The 15582-nt window shown below is 49.6% G+C and overlaps 1 protein-coding gene across 3 annotated transcripts in view; it reads left to right on the top strand.

The window, feature by feature from the left end:
• The window catches only part of LOC116982817 (disintegrin and metalloproteinase domain-containing protein 12-like), a 118636-nt gene that overhangs the window by 65838 nt on the left and 37216 nt on the right, over nt 1–15582 (top strand). For all 3 annotated transcript variants that reach the window (XM_033036316.1, XM_033036298.1, XM_033036307.1), the window contains exons 8-11: nt 1955–2026; nt 3251–3417; nt 5030–5114; nt 12291–12433. In XM_033036316.1, the coding sequence (XP_032892207.1) occupies nt 1955–2026; nt 3251–3417; nt 5030–5114; nt 12291–12433 (467 nt within the window). The remainder of the gene's footprint in view (nt 1–1954; nt 2027–3250; nt 3418–5029; nt 5115–12290; nt 12434–15582) is intronic.

The raw sequence follows: 15582 nt of genomic DNA, 5'->3' as shown, positions 1-15582 counted from the left end.
ATGAGATCCCCCTTATTCTTCTAAACTCCAGCGAGCACAGACCCAGTGCCGACAAACGCTCGTCATATGCTGGGGACTTGGACAACTCCGTACATGAATGCTGTGAAGTGTGTGAAGTGTGGTAATGAGAGACTCAAGCTACACAAAACATAGGGAACATGGAGAGGACCTCAACTCCCCGGGTCTGCTGCGCCTTCTGTACGGCCTCAGCTCGACTTCTCCTTCCCCTCCCATTCCCTCGCCCGGCAATCTGACCTTTAATAGGAATCAAACTTTGTCCACATGGGTGTATGGAACGTTGTGGCAGAGGAGGCGGGGACTATCACAACATTTAAAAGACATTTGGACAGGTACATGGATAGGAAAGGTTTAGAACTGGGTTAAAGGTAGACAAATAGAATGAGCTTAGATGGGGCATGTTGGTTGGCATTGGTATGTTGGGCTGAGGGCCCCATCTCTGGATGCTTTCAAAAGAGAGCTAGATAGGGCTCTTAAAAATAGCGGAGTCAGGGGATATGGAGAGATGGCAGGAACGGGGTACTGATTGGGGATGATCAGCCATGATCACATTGAATGGCGGTGCTGGCTCGAAGGGCCAAATGGTCTACTCCTGCACCTATTGTCTATTGTGTTCAAGAAGGAACTGCAGATGCTGGAAAATCGAAGGTACACAAAAAAAAGCTGGAGAAACTCAGCGGGTGCAGCAGAATCTATGGAGTGAAGGAAATAGGCAACGTTTCGTGCCGTTTCGGGTCTGAAGAAGGGTTTCGGCCCGAAACGTTGCCTATTTCCTTCGCTCCATAGATGCTGCTGCACCCGCTGAGTTTCTCCAGCTTTTTGTTTTGTGTACCGTCTATTGTCTATTGTTTCTGTACTGTATGACTCTGTGAATGTGCATGAAGTTAGTGGATGGTGTGTAGGATCTTACCCACTGGGTAAAGACAAACTACCATATCAATGTCAAGGGGCTACATAATGTTGTTGCACAGTGGAATCGTAAGGTCCAAGGACATCCAAGGACAAGCCGGTGATTAGGGAGACTATTGTGGATACAATTACAACATTTAAAAGACATTTGGACAGATATATGAATAGTTTTTTTTTAGAGTAATGGGCCAAATGGGGCTAGACCAGGGTGGGCCGAAGGGCCTGTTTCTGTGCTGCACATCCCTGACCCCATCTCAAGTCTCTAGGTGGCTCTAAGGGAACGGAAGGCTGCGGGGAGGGGCTCTGTGAAGAGGCCGTTGACATAAAAACAGGTTGTACAGGTTGGGCCTCAGCAGAATGAGAAGAGATAGTCACGGAGCTGTACAGCACGGCAACAGGCCCTTCGGCCCACCTTATCCGTGCCCACCAAGTTGGCATTCTGGGCTAGTCCAATTTGCCTGCATTTGCCCAAACTCCTCCAATGCCTTCCTGTCCATACATCTGTCCAAATGTCTTTTAAAAGTCATCATTGAATGCTCTTCTATAGTTTCCTCTGGCAGCTGTACAGAGTTTGTACGTTCTCCCCGTGACCTGCGTGGGTTTTCTCCGAGATCTTCGGTTTCCTCCCACACTCCAAAACGTACAGGTTTGTAGGTTAATTGGCTTGGTGTATGTAAGCATTGTCCCTAGTGTGTGTAGGATAGTGTTAATGTGCGTGGTTCGCTGGTTGGCGTGGACCTGGTGGGCCGAAGGGCCTGTTTCCACACTTGATCTCTAAACCAAACTAAAGATAGACACAGTGAATGAGGTTGTGGAGCAGTGCAGCCACAGTTGGCTCTGGGGCTCGAGAAGGGGCAGTGGGCTCAGAGTGAGCGATGGGTGGGTAGTGGTGTGCGGGTGTAATTGTGGGCGGTGGGGGCAGTGTGGGGAGGGACGGGGTGGGTAGATTAGATGGTTGGGTTGCCTGGGGGCCACTGTGATTTGGTGTTCTGCCCACTGAATCACCAACCCTATGGTTATTTTCCAGTACCAGTCTTACGGGAGCAACAAAGCGAGGGTGACGCAGAGAATGATCAACGTGGCCAATGCCATTGACCTGGTGAGTGTTGGGGTCAGGGTCCCTTACGCAGATACGCCCACATTACCTCTGCACCTCTCCTCCGTACACAGGTGTGCTCACTCCCTGCCCATGGGTCACCTGTCCGCATTTTACCTGTCCACAGGTGTAGCTACCTGTCCGCAGTTCACCTGGCCACAGGTGTAGTTAGCTGCCCACAGTTCACCTGTCCACAGGTGTATCTACCTGTCCACAGGTGTAGCTACCTGTCCGCATTTCACCTGTCCGCAGTTCACCTGTCCACAGGTGTAGGTACCTGTCCACAGGTGTAGCTACCTGCCCACAGTTCACCTGTCCGCAGTTCACCTGTCCACAGGTGTAGCTACCTGTCTGTATTTTACCTGTCCACAGGTGTAGCTACCTGTCCGCAGTTCACCTGTCCACAGGTGTAGTTAGCTGCCCACATTTCACCTGTCCACAGGTGTAGCTACCTGTCCACAGGTGTAGCTACCTGCCCACAGTTCACCTGTCCGCAGTTCACCTGTCCACAGGTGTAGCTACCTGTCTGCATTTCACCTGTCCACAGGTGTAGTTAGCTGCCCACAGATCACCTATCCACAGGTGTAGCTACCTGTCCACAGGTGTAGCTACCTGTCCACAGGTGTAGCTACCTGTCCACAGGTGTATCTACCTGTCTGCAGTTCACCTGTCCACAGGTGTAGTTAGCTGCCCACAGATCACCTATCCACAGGACACCTGCCCACAGGTGTAGTTAGCTGCCCACAGATCACCTATCCACAGGACACCTGCCCACAGGTCATCCACGGGGCACTTGTCCACAATACTTGACCAATAAACGTATTCATTCACTAACCTCTGTACATCAGCTGCGACCTGTGATGGTCTCTGTACAGTACATCCTGCTGCCACGTGTACATCATGGCCTGGTTACTGAATACCGCTACCAATGATTGTGTCACTGATTATGGTACATCTATTTGTTGTGTTATTGTGGTGAATCTGTGGAATTCATTGCCACAGACGATGGTGGAGGCCAGGTCATAGTGTGTTTTTAAAGCGGAGATGGACAGGTTCTGGGTTAGTAATGGGGTTGAGAAGAAAAATCAGCCATGATGGAATGGTGGAGTAGACCCGATGGGCCGAATGGCCTAATTCTTCTCCTGTGCCTTACGGTCGTATTCATGCAGTAAGTGACAATGAAACACTGGATCTAACCCCCCCTCCCCCCATTGCTCTCACCCGCAGTACTACAGAACATTCAACATCCGCATCGCTCTGATTGGGGTCGAGGTGTGGACCACAGACCAGATCGTGGTGGAAAGGAACGCTCAGATAACGCTGGCACGCTTCCTAAATTGGAGAGAGAAAGTCCTACTCCCACGACTCTACAATGACAACGCCCACCTCATCTTGTGAGTGTTGCACACCCAGCCCCGACTCACACCCACCCTGCCCTCATCATAGACACACCCAGCCCCGACTCACACCCACCCTGCTCCCATCATAGACACACCCAGCCCCGACTCACACCCACCCTGCTCCCATCATAGACACACCCAGCCCCAACTCACACCCACCCTGCTCCCATCATGGTCACACCCAGTACACACACACACCCACCCTGCCCTCATTATAGACACACCCAGTACACACACACACACACCCACCCTGCTCCCATCTTAGACACACCCAGTACACACACACACACACCCTGCTCCGATCATAGACACACAAAGCACCCACACACACACACACCCTGCTCCCATCATAGACACACCCAGTACCCACACACACACACCCTGCTCCCATCATAGTCACTCCCAGCCCCAACTCACACCCACCCTGCTCCCATCATGGTCACACCCAGTACACACACACACCCACCCTGCCCTCATTATAGACACACACACAGCCCTCCAACACACACCCACCCTGCTCCCATCATAGTCACTGACACAGGCCCGTGACTGTTCTGGCTGCTTTCCCCAGGCAGTGTGAAGTAGAGATGGAGTCATACAGCCCCTCGGCCCCACACACAATCCTCCAACATTTTAGTCAACTCCAACGGGATGCCACCACTAGTCACCTCTTCCCATCTCATTCCTGCCTTCTGCAGAGAGACCATTCCCTCCGCAACTCCCTGGTTCACTCACCTTTTCCCACCTGTTCCACCCCCCTCCCCAAGTACTTTCGATGGGGAGGGGATCCCTTCGATGGTGGGGAGGTCAGTACCAGTGATGGACTGGGCAGTCTTCTTCCCTCCTGGACGTTCAAGTTGCCGAACCAGGCCACGATGCAACCAGTCAGCTTTACTGTACTGTTCTCTCTACTGTCCACCTGTAGAAGCTCAATGGTTAACAAACAGACGGGTACATTTAGGTTTGGAGGGATATGGCCAAACACAATAGATAATAGGTGCAGGAGTAGGCCATTCGGCCCTTCAAGTCAGCACCGCCTTTCAATGTGATCATGGCTGATCATCCCCAATCAGTACCCCGTTCCTGCCTTCTCCCCATATCCCCTGACTCCGCTATCTTTAAGAGCCCTATCTAGCTCTCTCTTGAAAGTATCCAGAGAACCGGCCTCCACCGCCCTCTGCGGCAGAGAATTCCACAGACTCACTGCTCTCTGTGTTTCCTCGTCTCTGTTCTAAATGGCTTACTCCTTATTCTTAAACTGTGGCCCCTGGTTCTGGACTCCCCCAACATCGGGAACATGTTTCCTGCCTCTAGCATGTACAAACCCTTAATAATCTTATATGTTTCAATAAATTCAGTAAGGTGGGACTAGTGTAGATGGGGCATGTTGGTCGGTGTGGACAAGTTGCACAAAGGGCCTGTTTCCACACTGTATCACTCTATGACTCTCTCTATTGCTCAAGCCCTCGAGTCCTGGCGACACCCTGGCAAATCTTTGCTGCATTCTTTCCAGCTTAAAGCCATCCTTCCTGTAGCCGGGAATTCTGTGTGGCCTCACCGACGTCTCACAGCTGTAATGTAACGTGCGGCCATCTCTCTTTTGCAGGGGCGGCATTTTTGACAAGGGGACCGGGGGCCTGGCATCTTTTGGCTCCATTTGTTCAACAAGCAATTCCGGAGGAGTAAACCTGGTGAGCACCGACTCCCCGTCTCCACAGATCCATCCCCTGAACCAGACGCTCAAGTGACCCGACCCACAGCACTATCGCACGCACCCACACCAACATTGACCATCATCACCACCCAACTTGTGAAAGCAGTCAACATAATAGAAACATAGAAAATAGGTGCAGGAGGCCTCGCGGGGCCAGTCCCACTTCGATCAGCGGAGGCATATGGAGTTGTGCGGGGCTGGTCCCGACATCGCGCGGGGCTCCGAAAATCTTGCACTGTCCGAAAATCCCGCGTGACAACGGCCTGTCGGCCCGCAGCCGCATTGAGGCCGTACGCAACGTCTCAATGGGCATACGCAGCATCTTGACGTCATGCGCAGCGTCCTGACGTCGTACGCCTAGCGCGTGGCGTTGCGCGATGACGTCACAGCCCGGCATGCCGTTGCGTGATAACGTCACCGCCCGACGCCATGCGACGTCCAAGTTCAGTCGGCCCATCTCCTGCCCAGCTGATTGGTGAGTTTGATGTCGGGACCAGCCCCGCACAACTCCAAACGGCTCCGCGGTTCGAATTGGGACCGGCCCCGCGAGGCTGTACGCCTCAAGCCACCACATTTGGTCGCGCTAGACGCATGCTGGTGGGACAGGCCCTTTACTCTCTCTTAAATCCATCCAGTGACTTGGCCTCCACTGGGAATTCCACAAATTCACAACTCTCTGGGTGAAAAAGTTATTTTCTCACCTCAGTTTTTTCTCATCTCAGTCTTAAATGACCTCCCCTTTATCCTAAGACTGCGGCCCCTGGTTCTGGATTCGCCCAACATTGGGAGCATTTTTCCTACATCTAGATTGTCCAGTCCTTTTATAATTTTATATGTTTCTATAAGATCTCGCCCTCATCGTTCTAAACTCCAATGAATACAAGCCTAGTCTTTTTAATCCTTCCTCATATGACAGTCCCGCCATCCCAGGGATCAATCTCGTGAACCTACGCTGCACTGCCTCAATCACAAGGATGTCCTTCCTCAAATTAGGAGACCAAAACTGTACACAATACTTCTGATGTGGTCTCACCAGAGCCCTTTACAACTGCAGAAAAACCTCTTTACTCCTGTACTGAAATCAGGGGTGGGGGGGCTTTCTGGAGCGCTGGTATGGGTGCTGTTGGCTGCAGGGACTACTGGTCTCCAGAAGGCTAGTCTGGACATTGTGGGCCAAATGGATTCTTGGGGTGGCAGCTCAGTCCCTCAAGCCTGATGTGCTGACAGCTCACTCACGGCTGGTGGGCTGGCAGTTGACTCACGGCTGGTGGGCTGGCAGTTGACTCACGGCTATTCCTTGAAATTCCATTTCAAGCAGAGTGCTAGGCCACCAAATTCAAATCAATTTTCCTACCATTTCAAGCAGGGTGCAAGGCCACCGAATTCAAGTGCAGTTTCTTACCTCATTGAGCAGGGTGCAAGGCCACAAAATTCAAGTGCAGTTTCATACCACTTCAAGCAGGGTGCAAGGCCACCAAATTCAGGTTCAGTTTCATACCACTTCAAGCAGGGCGTAAGGCCACCAAATTCAGGTACAGTTTCCAACCACTTCAAGCAGGGTGCAGGGCCACCAAATTCAAATGCAGTTTCATACCATTTCAAGGAGGGTGCAAGGCCACCAAATTCAAATGCAGTTTCATACCATTTCATGCAGGGTGCAAGGCCATCACATTCAAATGCAGTTTCATACCATTTCAAGCAGGGTAAAACCACCATAAAACCACACAAAACACCACACTCACAGTTCAGCAGACATTCAGTGTGTTCAGTTGATTCACAGCTCAGACAGAGTCGTGACCTCTCCCTCCCCCATCATGCAGAGACTGAGCCACACCCACACCTCCGGGTTTTATAATCCCTCCCCCCGGAAAAGGTGTGGCCTTCATGGCGTGATTCACAGGAGAGAGATTCTCAACATTTTTTAAACACTAATAACACTTTTATTATTCATTGAATCCTTTGCACCTGATGAGCTGAGGGGGACTGAGTAAGATGGTTAAAAATCACAGCCGTAAGTGGTAGCGTTTTATCTAAAATCAATATAGTGCAAACAGAAAGTTGTCAAGTTTAGCCAAACAGCCATTTGCAGTGCATTTCCACTTCAACCCAAAACACCCCACCCAAACAGCCATTTGCAGTGCATTTGTACTTCAAACCAACCATATTTTCATTTTCAAACCACATTAAGGGCACTCACAGTTGAGTAGACATGTGTTTAGTGTTATTCAGAGAGACGTGACCCTGTGGCTTCCTCCATCTTGCAGAGACTGAGTGAGGCACACCACTTCCGGGTTTTATAGTCCCTCCCCCCTCCCACCAGCAGGGGCAGCAGATTTTTCATCGATGGGAAAAATCACGCCACAGCGAGCCAAAAGCGGTCAAGATCAGACTTTTAGTAATATAGATTATCTGATCTTTTTGGATAGCAAGCAGAGCAAAGTTTTTCAATGTACCTCAGTACACATGACAATAATGAACCTAAACCTGACTCTGGAATTCATTGCCACAGATGGCGGTGGAGGCCAAGTCATTGGCTATGTTTAAAGCGGATTGACAGGTTCTTCATTATAGAGTCATAGAGTGAAGATACAGTGTGGAAACAGGCCCTTCGGCCCAACTTGCCCACACTGGCCAACAATGTCCCAGTTACACTAGTCCCACCTACCCGTGTTTGGCCCATATCCATCTAAGCCTGTCCTATCCATGTACCTGTCTAACTGTTTCTTAAATGTTGGGATAGTCCCAGCCTCAACTACCTCCTCTGGCAGCTTGTTCCATACACCCACCACTTTGTGTGAAAAAATTACCCCTCAGATTCCTATTAAATCTTTTCCCCTTCACCTTGAACCTATGTCCTCTGGTCCTCGATTCCCCTACTCTGGGCAAGAGACTCTGTGCATCTACCCGATCTATTCCCCTCTTGATTTTGTACACCTCTATATGATCACCCCTCATCCTCCTGCGCTCCATGGAATAGAGACCCAGCCTACTCAACCTCTCCCTGTAGCTCACACCCTCTAGTCCTGGCAACATCCTCGTAAATCTTCTCTGTACCCTTTCCAGCTTGACAATATCTTTCCTATAACATGGTGCCCAGAACTGAACACACTATTCTAAATGCGGTCTCACCAACGTCTTATACAACTGCAGCATGACCTCCCAACTTCTATACTCAATATTCAATGTGCCAAAAGCCTTTGTGACCACCTTATCTACCTGCGACTCGACCTTCATGGAACCATGCACCTGTACTCCTAGATTCCTCTGCTCTACAACACTACCCAGAGCTCTACCATTCACTATGTAGGTCCTGCCCTTGTTCGACGTCCCAAAATGCAACACCTCACACTTCTCTGTATAAAATTCCATCAACTATTCCTCCGCCCACCTGGCCAATCGATCCAGATCCTGCTGCAATCGTTCACAACCATCTTCACTATCTGCAAAACCACTCACTTTTGTATCATCAACAAACTTGCTCATCTTGCCCTGTATGTTCTCATCCAATTCATTGATGTAGATGACAAACAGTAACGGGCCCAGCGACAAACCCTGAGGCACACCACTAGTTACAGGCCTCCAGTCCGAAAAGCAACTTTCCACTAGGTAGATAGATCGATAGATAGATAGACACATTATTGTCACAAGTACCGTGAAGGTACAGTGAAACTCCTTGTTTTTGCGTACACAGAACAATCGCCACAAGTTGCCAAGAAAGTTACCAAGTATTGGGGCAGCACGTTGGCGCAGCGGTAGAGTCGCTGCCTTACAGCGGCAGAGACCCGGGTTCGATCCTGAATAGGGGTGTCGTCTGTACGTAGTTTGTGCGTTCTCCCTGTGACCTGCGCGAGGTCCTCCATCGAGGGTCTGCGGCGGTGGTGAGCAGGGTCTGCCTGGTGGGACCCTCCTATCAACGTTCCCCCTCGGTCGCCCTGAAGGCCACACGCCCATCGCCCTCTGCTTCCTTCCATGAAATGAGTGTGGGCATCAGGGGTTATGGGGAGATAGATGGCAGGAGAATGGGGTTGAGGGGGAAAGATAGATCAGCCATGATTGAATGGCAGAGTAGCCTCATTGGGCCGAATTGCCTAATTCTGCTCCTATGACTGATGAGCTTCTGTGACTGGCATCAGTGTTGTCCTGCCGGTTCTAATCATTATCATACTTTATGTGAAATGTGATATGAAAGATATGTGAAAAGAAAGAGATTAGTTAAAACAAATGTAGGTCCCTTGCAGTCAGAAACAGGTGAGTTGATCATGGGGAACAAGGATATGGCGGACCAATTGAATAACTACTTTGGTTCCGTCTTCACTTAGGAAGGCATAAATAATCTGCCGGAAATAGCAGGGGACCGCGGGTCAAAGGAGTTGGAGGAATTGAGTGAAATCCAGGTTAGCCGGGAAGTGGTGTTGGGTAAATTAAATGGATTAAAGGCCGATAAATCCCCAGGGCCAGATAGGCTGCATCCCAGAGTACTTAAGGAAGTAGCTCCAGAAATAGTGGATGCATTAGTAATAATCTTTCAAAACTCTTTAGATTCTGGAGTAGTTCCTGAGGATTGGCTGGTAGCAAATGTAACCCAACTTTTTAAGAAGGGAGGGAGAGAGAAAACGGGGAATTACAGACCAGTTAGTCTAACATCGGTAGTGGGGAAACTGCTAGAGTCAGTTATTAAAGATGGGATAGCAGCACATTTGGAAAGTGGTGAAATCATTGGACAAAGTCAGCATGGATTTACAAAAGGTAAATCATGTCTGACGAATCTTATAGAATTTTTCGAGGATGTAACTAGTAGCGTGGATAGGGGAGAACCAGTGGATGTGGTGTATCTGGACTTCCAGAAGGCTTTCGACAAGGTCCCACATAAGAGATTAGTTTACAAACTTAAAGCACACGGCATTGGGGGTTCAGTATTGATGTGGATAGAGAACTGGCTGGCAAACAGGAAGCAAAGAGTAGGAGTAAACGGGTCCTTTTCACAATGGCAGGCAGTGACTAGTGGGGTACCGCAAGGCTCAGTGCTGGGACCCCAGCTATTTACAATATATATTAATGATCTGGATGAGGGAATTGAAGGCAATATCTCCACGTTTGCGGATGACACTAAGCTGGGGGGCAGTGTTAGCTGTGAGGAGGATGCTAGGAGACTGCAAGGTGACTTGGATAGGCTGGGTGATTGGGCAAATGTTTGGCAGATGCAGTATAATGTGGATAAATGTGAGGTTCTCCATTTTGGTGGCAAAAACAGGAAAGCAGACTATTATCTAAATGGTGGCCGACTAGGAAAAGGGGAGATGCAGCGAGACCTGGGTGTCATGGTACACCAGTCATTGAAAGTGGGCATGCAGGTGCAGCAGGCAGTGAAGAAAGCGAATGGTATGTTAGCTTTCACAGCAAAAGGATTTGAGTATAGGAGCAGGGAGGTTCTACTGCAGTTGTACAGGGTCTTGGTGAGACCACACCTGGAGTATTGCGTACAGTTTTGGTCTCCAAATCTGAGGAAGGTCATTATTGCCATAGAGGGAGTGCAGAGAAGGTTCACCAGACTGATTCCTGGGATGTCAGGACTGTCTTATGAAGAAAGACTGGATAGACTTGGTTTATACTCTCTAGAATTTAGGAGATTGAGAGGGGATCTTATAGAAACTTACAAAATTCTTAAGGGGTTGGACAGGCTAGATGCAGGAAGATTGCTCCCGATGTTGGGGAAGTCCAGGACAAGGGGTCACAGCTTAAGGATAAGGGGGAAATCCTTTAAAACCGAGATGAGAAGAACTTTTTTCACACAGAGAGTGGTGAATCTCTGGAACTCCCTGCCACAGAGGGTAGTCGAGGCCAGTTCATTGGCTATATTTAAGAGGGAGTTAGATGTGGCTCTTGTGGCTAAGGGGATCAGAGGGTATGGAGAGAAGGCAGGTACGGGATACTGAGTTGGATGATCAGCCATGATCATATTGAATGGCGGTGCAGGCTCGAAGGGCCGAATGGCCTACTCCTGCACCTAATTTCTATGTTTCTATGTTTATTATCCAAGTATGTTTTCCAACATACAAAGAATTTCATTTGCCATACAGTCATACCAATAAAAAGCAACAGAACACTAAATACATTTTAACATAAACATCCACCACAGTGACTCCTCCACATTCCTCACTATGATGGAAGGCGAGAAAAAGTTCAATCTTTTCTCTTAGACAATAAACAATAGACAATAGGTGCAGGAGTAGGCCATTTGGCCCTTCGAGCCAGCACCGCCATTCAATGTGATCATGGCTGATCATCCCCAATCAGTACCCCGTTCCTGCCTTCTCCCCATATCCCCTGACTCCGCTATCTTTAAGAGCCCTATCTAGCTCTCCCTTGAAAGTATCCAGAGAACCTGCCTCTACCGCCCTCTGAGGCAGAGAATTCCACAGACTCACCACTCTCTGTGTGAAAAAGTGTTTCCTCATCTCCGTTCTAAATGGCTTACTCCTTATTCTTAAACTGTGGCCCCTGGTTCTGGACTCCCCCAACATCGGGAACATGACTCTTCTTTGTTCTCCCGCGGTCGGAGGCCTCGATCCTTCCGTTGATGGGACAATCTTGGCTCCCGTAGCCGCCGGTGTTTAAGCCCCCGGGTCAGAGCGATCAAGCTCCTGCATTGGGGGGGATGTCAGCTCCCCCGCGCCGGCCGATCAAACCCCAGGTCAGGACTAGTCGAACCTCCTGCGTCGTTTGGAGCTTCCCGACATCGGTCTCTACCCGAGACTGCGAGCTCCTCGATGGTGAAATCCACTGGCCGCGGTTGGAGTGTCGATCCCAGGCAAGGGATCGGCTCCGATGGTAAGTCCACGTCCCTGCGGTGGGGCTAAAAGTCAGTTCCAAGCCCGACCTCCAGCTCCACGATGTTAGGCCGCAGAGCGACCGGAGATACGATCCGGAAAACAATCGCATCTCCGGCAAGGTAAGAGATTGGATAAAAGTTTCCCCCTCCCCCACCCCCCCCCCCCACACATAAAACAAACCAGAGAACATTAACACAAACTATTAAAACACACTAAAAATAACACACAAAAAAGATAAAAGACAGACAGACTGTTGGCGAGGCAGCCATCGCTGACGGCGCCCCCCTGGTGGTATCTCAGGCTGTTCTTGCCCTTGTTCCCAGGACATCAACCACAGCTTCCTGATGGTGTCGGCCACCCTGGCCCATGAGCTGGGTCACAACCTGGGACTGACCCACGACACAGCGGAACGCAACTGTTTCTGTGAGAACCGATTCATTGGCTGCATCATGGACACTGCACTGGGGTAGGAACCATGCACCAACTGCGCGCTGCACCGTGGCATTGGGGCATGCCGGTATTAGGGTGGCAGGGTGGGGGAGGGGGTAGAGCCGCTGCCTCCCATCACCAGCGGCCCAGGTTCAATCCCCACCTCTGGTGCTGCCTGTGTGGAGTTTGCACGTTCTCCCTGTGGGGTCCGCGTAGATTTCCCCGAGTACTCAGGTTTCCTCCCTCCGCCCCAAAGGCATGTGGGGTCAGTGGGTTAACTGACCTCTGTAATTTGCCCCCCCTTGTGCGGGCTAGGAGTTGCATCCGGGGGGAAAAGGGGAGAATCAAATGGGATCAGAATCAACAGGGGGCTGGTGGTCAGCACAGACTCAATGGGCCGAAGGGCCTGTTTCCATGTTGTATGACTCTATGAATCTGTGACTGTCACAACTGTGGGGAAGGGCAAGATCGGGTACATGGATGGGAACGGTTTAGAGGAACATGGGCCAAACACAGGCAGGTGGGACCAATGTAAATGGGGCATCTTGGTCAGCATGGGCAAGTTGGGCTGAATGGTCTGTTTCCATGCTAGAGTCATAGAGTGACACAGTGTGGAAACAGGCCCCACGGCCCAATTTGCCCACACCAGCCAACATGTCCCAGCTACACAAGTCCCACCTGCCTGCGCTTGATCCATATCCCTCCACACCTGTCCTATCCATGTACCTGTCTAACTTTTTCTTAAATGTTGGGATAATCCCAGTCTCAACTACCTCCTCTGGCAGCTCGTTCCATACACCCACCACCCTTTGTGCGAAAAAGTTACCCCTCGGATTCCTATTAGACCTTTTCCCCTTCACCTTGAACCCGTGTCCTCTGATCATCGATTCCCCAACTCTGGGCAAGAGACTCTGTGCATCTTCCCGATCTATTCCTGTCATGATCTTATACACCTCTATAAGATCATGAGAGGAATAGATTGGTAGATGCACAAAGATCACCCCTCATCCTCCTGCGCTCCAAGGAATAGAGTCCCAGCCTACTCAACCTCTCCCTATAGTTCACACCTTCTAGTCCTGACAACAGATCCTCTAGTCCTGGCAACTCTATGTATTACTCTATCAGTCATTGACTTCCCATGCTTCAATGACTTGACCATGACCAAAGTGAATACTTATCGTAAGTTGGGAGGTCATATTGCAGTTGTATTTGACGTCGGTGAGGCCGCATTTAGAATATTGTGTTCATTTCTTGGCACTGTGTTATCAGAAAGATGTTGTCAAGCTGGAAAGGGTTCAGAGAAGATTTACAAGGATGTCGCCAGGATTAGAGAGTGTGAGTTATAGGAGGAATGTTTAAGAAGGAACTGCAGAAGCTGGAAAAATCGAAGGTAGACAAAAACGCTGGAGAAACTCAGCGGGTGAGGCAGCATCTATGGAACAAAGGAACATTTTGGGTCGAGACCCTTCTTCAGACAATAGGGAGAGGTTGAGTAGGCTGGGACTATTCCTTGGAGCACAGGAGGATGAGGGCTAATCTTATAGAGGTGTACAAAATCATGAGAGGAATAGATCGGGTCGATGTACAGAGTCTCTTGTCCAGAGTAGGGGAATCGAGAACCAGAGGACATAGGTTTAAACTGAGAGGGGAAAAGATTTAATAGGAACCTGAGGGGCAACTTTTTCACACACGGGGTGTTGGTGAAAATATTCACTGAGATGTGAGGAAGAGAGAAGCAGCAAGTATATTGTGGACAGATGCAAGACCTGTGAGCAGTCAACCCCTCACCCAGATGGATGGGAGATTGCAACCTTCACGTGGTCCGCCCTGTTTCAACGAATGCAATCAACCCGGCGTGCACAATCGAATAAGATCAAATAGAACAAGTTGTCCCACAACTTTAGGCTGTGCACGCCATACGCAAGAAGAAGAAGAACCCCTTAGCAACTCCTGGACCTGTAGTATTGTGTGCAGTTTTGGTCCCCTAATTTGAGGAAGGACATTCTTGCTATTGAGGGAGTGCAGCGTAGGTTTACAAGGTTAATTCCCGGGATGGCGGGACTGTCATATGCTGAGAGAATGGAGCAGCTGGGCTTGTACACTCTGGAGTTGAGAAGTTTAGAAGGATGAGAGGATAGAAACATAGAAACATAGAAATTAGGTGCAGGAGTAGGCCATTTGGCCCTTCGAGCCTGCACCGCCATTCAATATGATCATGGCTGATCATCCAACTCAGTATCCCGTACCTGCCATCTCTCCATACCCTCTGATCCCCTTAGCCACAAGGGCCACATCTAACTCCCTCTTAAATATAGCCAATTAACTGGCCTCGACTACCCTCTGTGGCAGGGAGTTCCAGAGATTCACCACTCTCTGTGTGAAAAAAGTTCTTCTCATCTCGGTTTTAAAGGATTTCCCCCTTATCCTTAAGCTGTGACCCCTTGTCCTGGACTTCCCCAACATCGGGAGCAATCTTCCTGCATCTAGCCTGTTCAACCCCTTAAGAATTTTGTAAGTTTCTATAAGATCCCCTCTCAATCTCCTAAATTCTAGAGTATAAACCAAGTCTATCCAGTCTTTCTTCATAAGACAGTCCTGACATCCCAGGAATCAGTCTGGTGAACCTTCTCTGCACTACCTCTATGGCAATAATGTCCTTCCTCAGATTTGGAGACCAAAACTGTACGCAATACTCCAGGTGTGGTCTCACCAAGACCCTGTACAACTGCAGTAGAACCTCCCTGCTCCTATACTCAAATCCTTTTGCTATGAAAGCTAACATACCATTCGCTTTCTTCACTGCCTGCTGCACCTGCATGCCCACTTTCAATGACTGGTGTACCATGACACCCAGGTCTCGCTGAATCTCCCCTTTTCCTAGTCGGCCACCATTTAGATAATAGTCTGCTTAAGAGGATATCTCATTGAAACATATAAGATTGTTAAGGGCTTGGACGCGCTAGAGGCAGGAAACATTTTCCCGATGTTGGGGTAGTAAGCCATTTAGAACGGAGACGAGGAAACACTTTTTTTCACAGAGAGTGGTGAGTCTGTGGAATTCTCTGCCTCAGAGGGCAGTGGAGGCAGGTTCTCTGGATGCTTTCAAGAGAGAGCTAGATAGGACTCTTAAAAATAGCAGAGTCAGGGGATATGGGGAGAAGGCAGGAATGGGGTACTGATTGGGAA

This window comes from Amblyraja radiata, chromosome 1 (genome assembly GCF_010909765.2).
Source record: "Amblyraja radiata isolate CabotCenter1 chromosome 1, sAmbRad1.1.pri, whole genome shotgun sequence".
Taxonomy (NCBI): domain Eukaryota; kingdom Metazoa; phylum Chordata; class Chondrichthyes; order Rajiformes; family Rajidae; genus Amblyraja; species Amblyraja radiata.
This window is presented reverse-complemented; position numbering and strand designations above follow the sequence as displayed.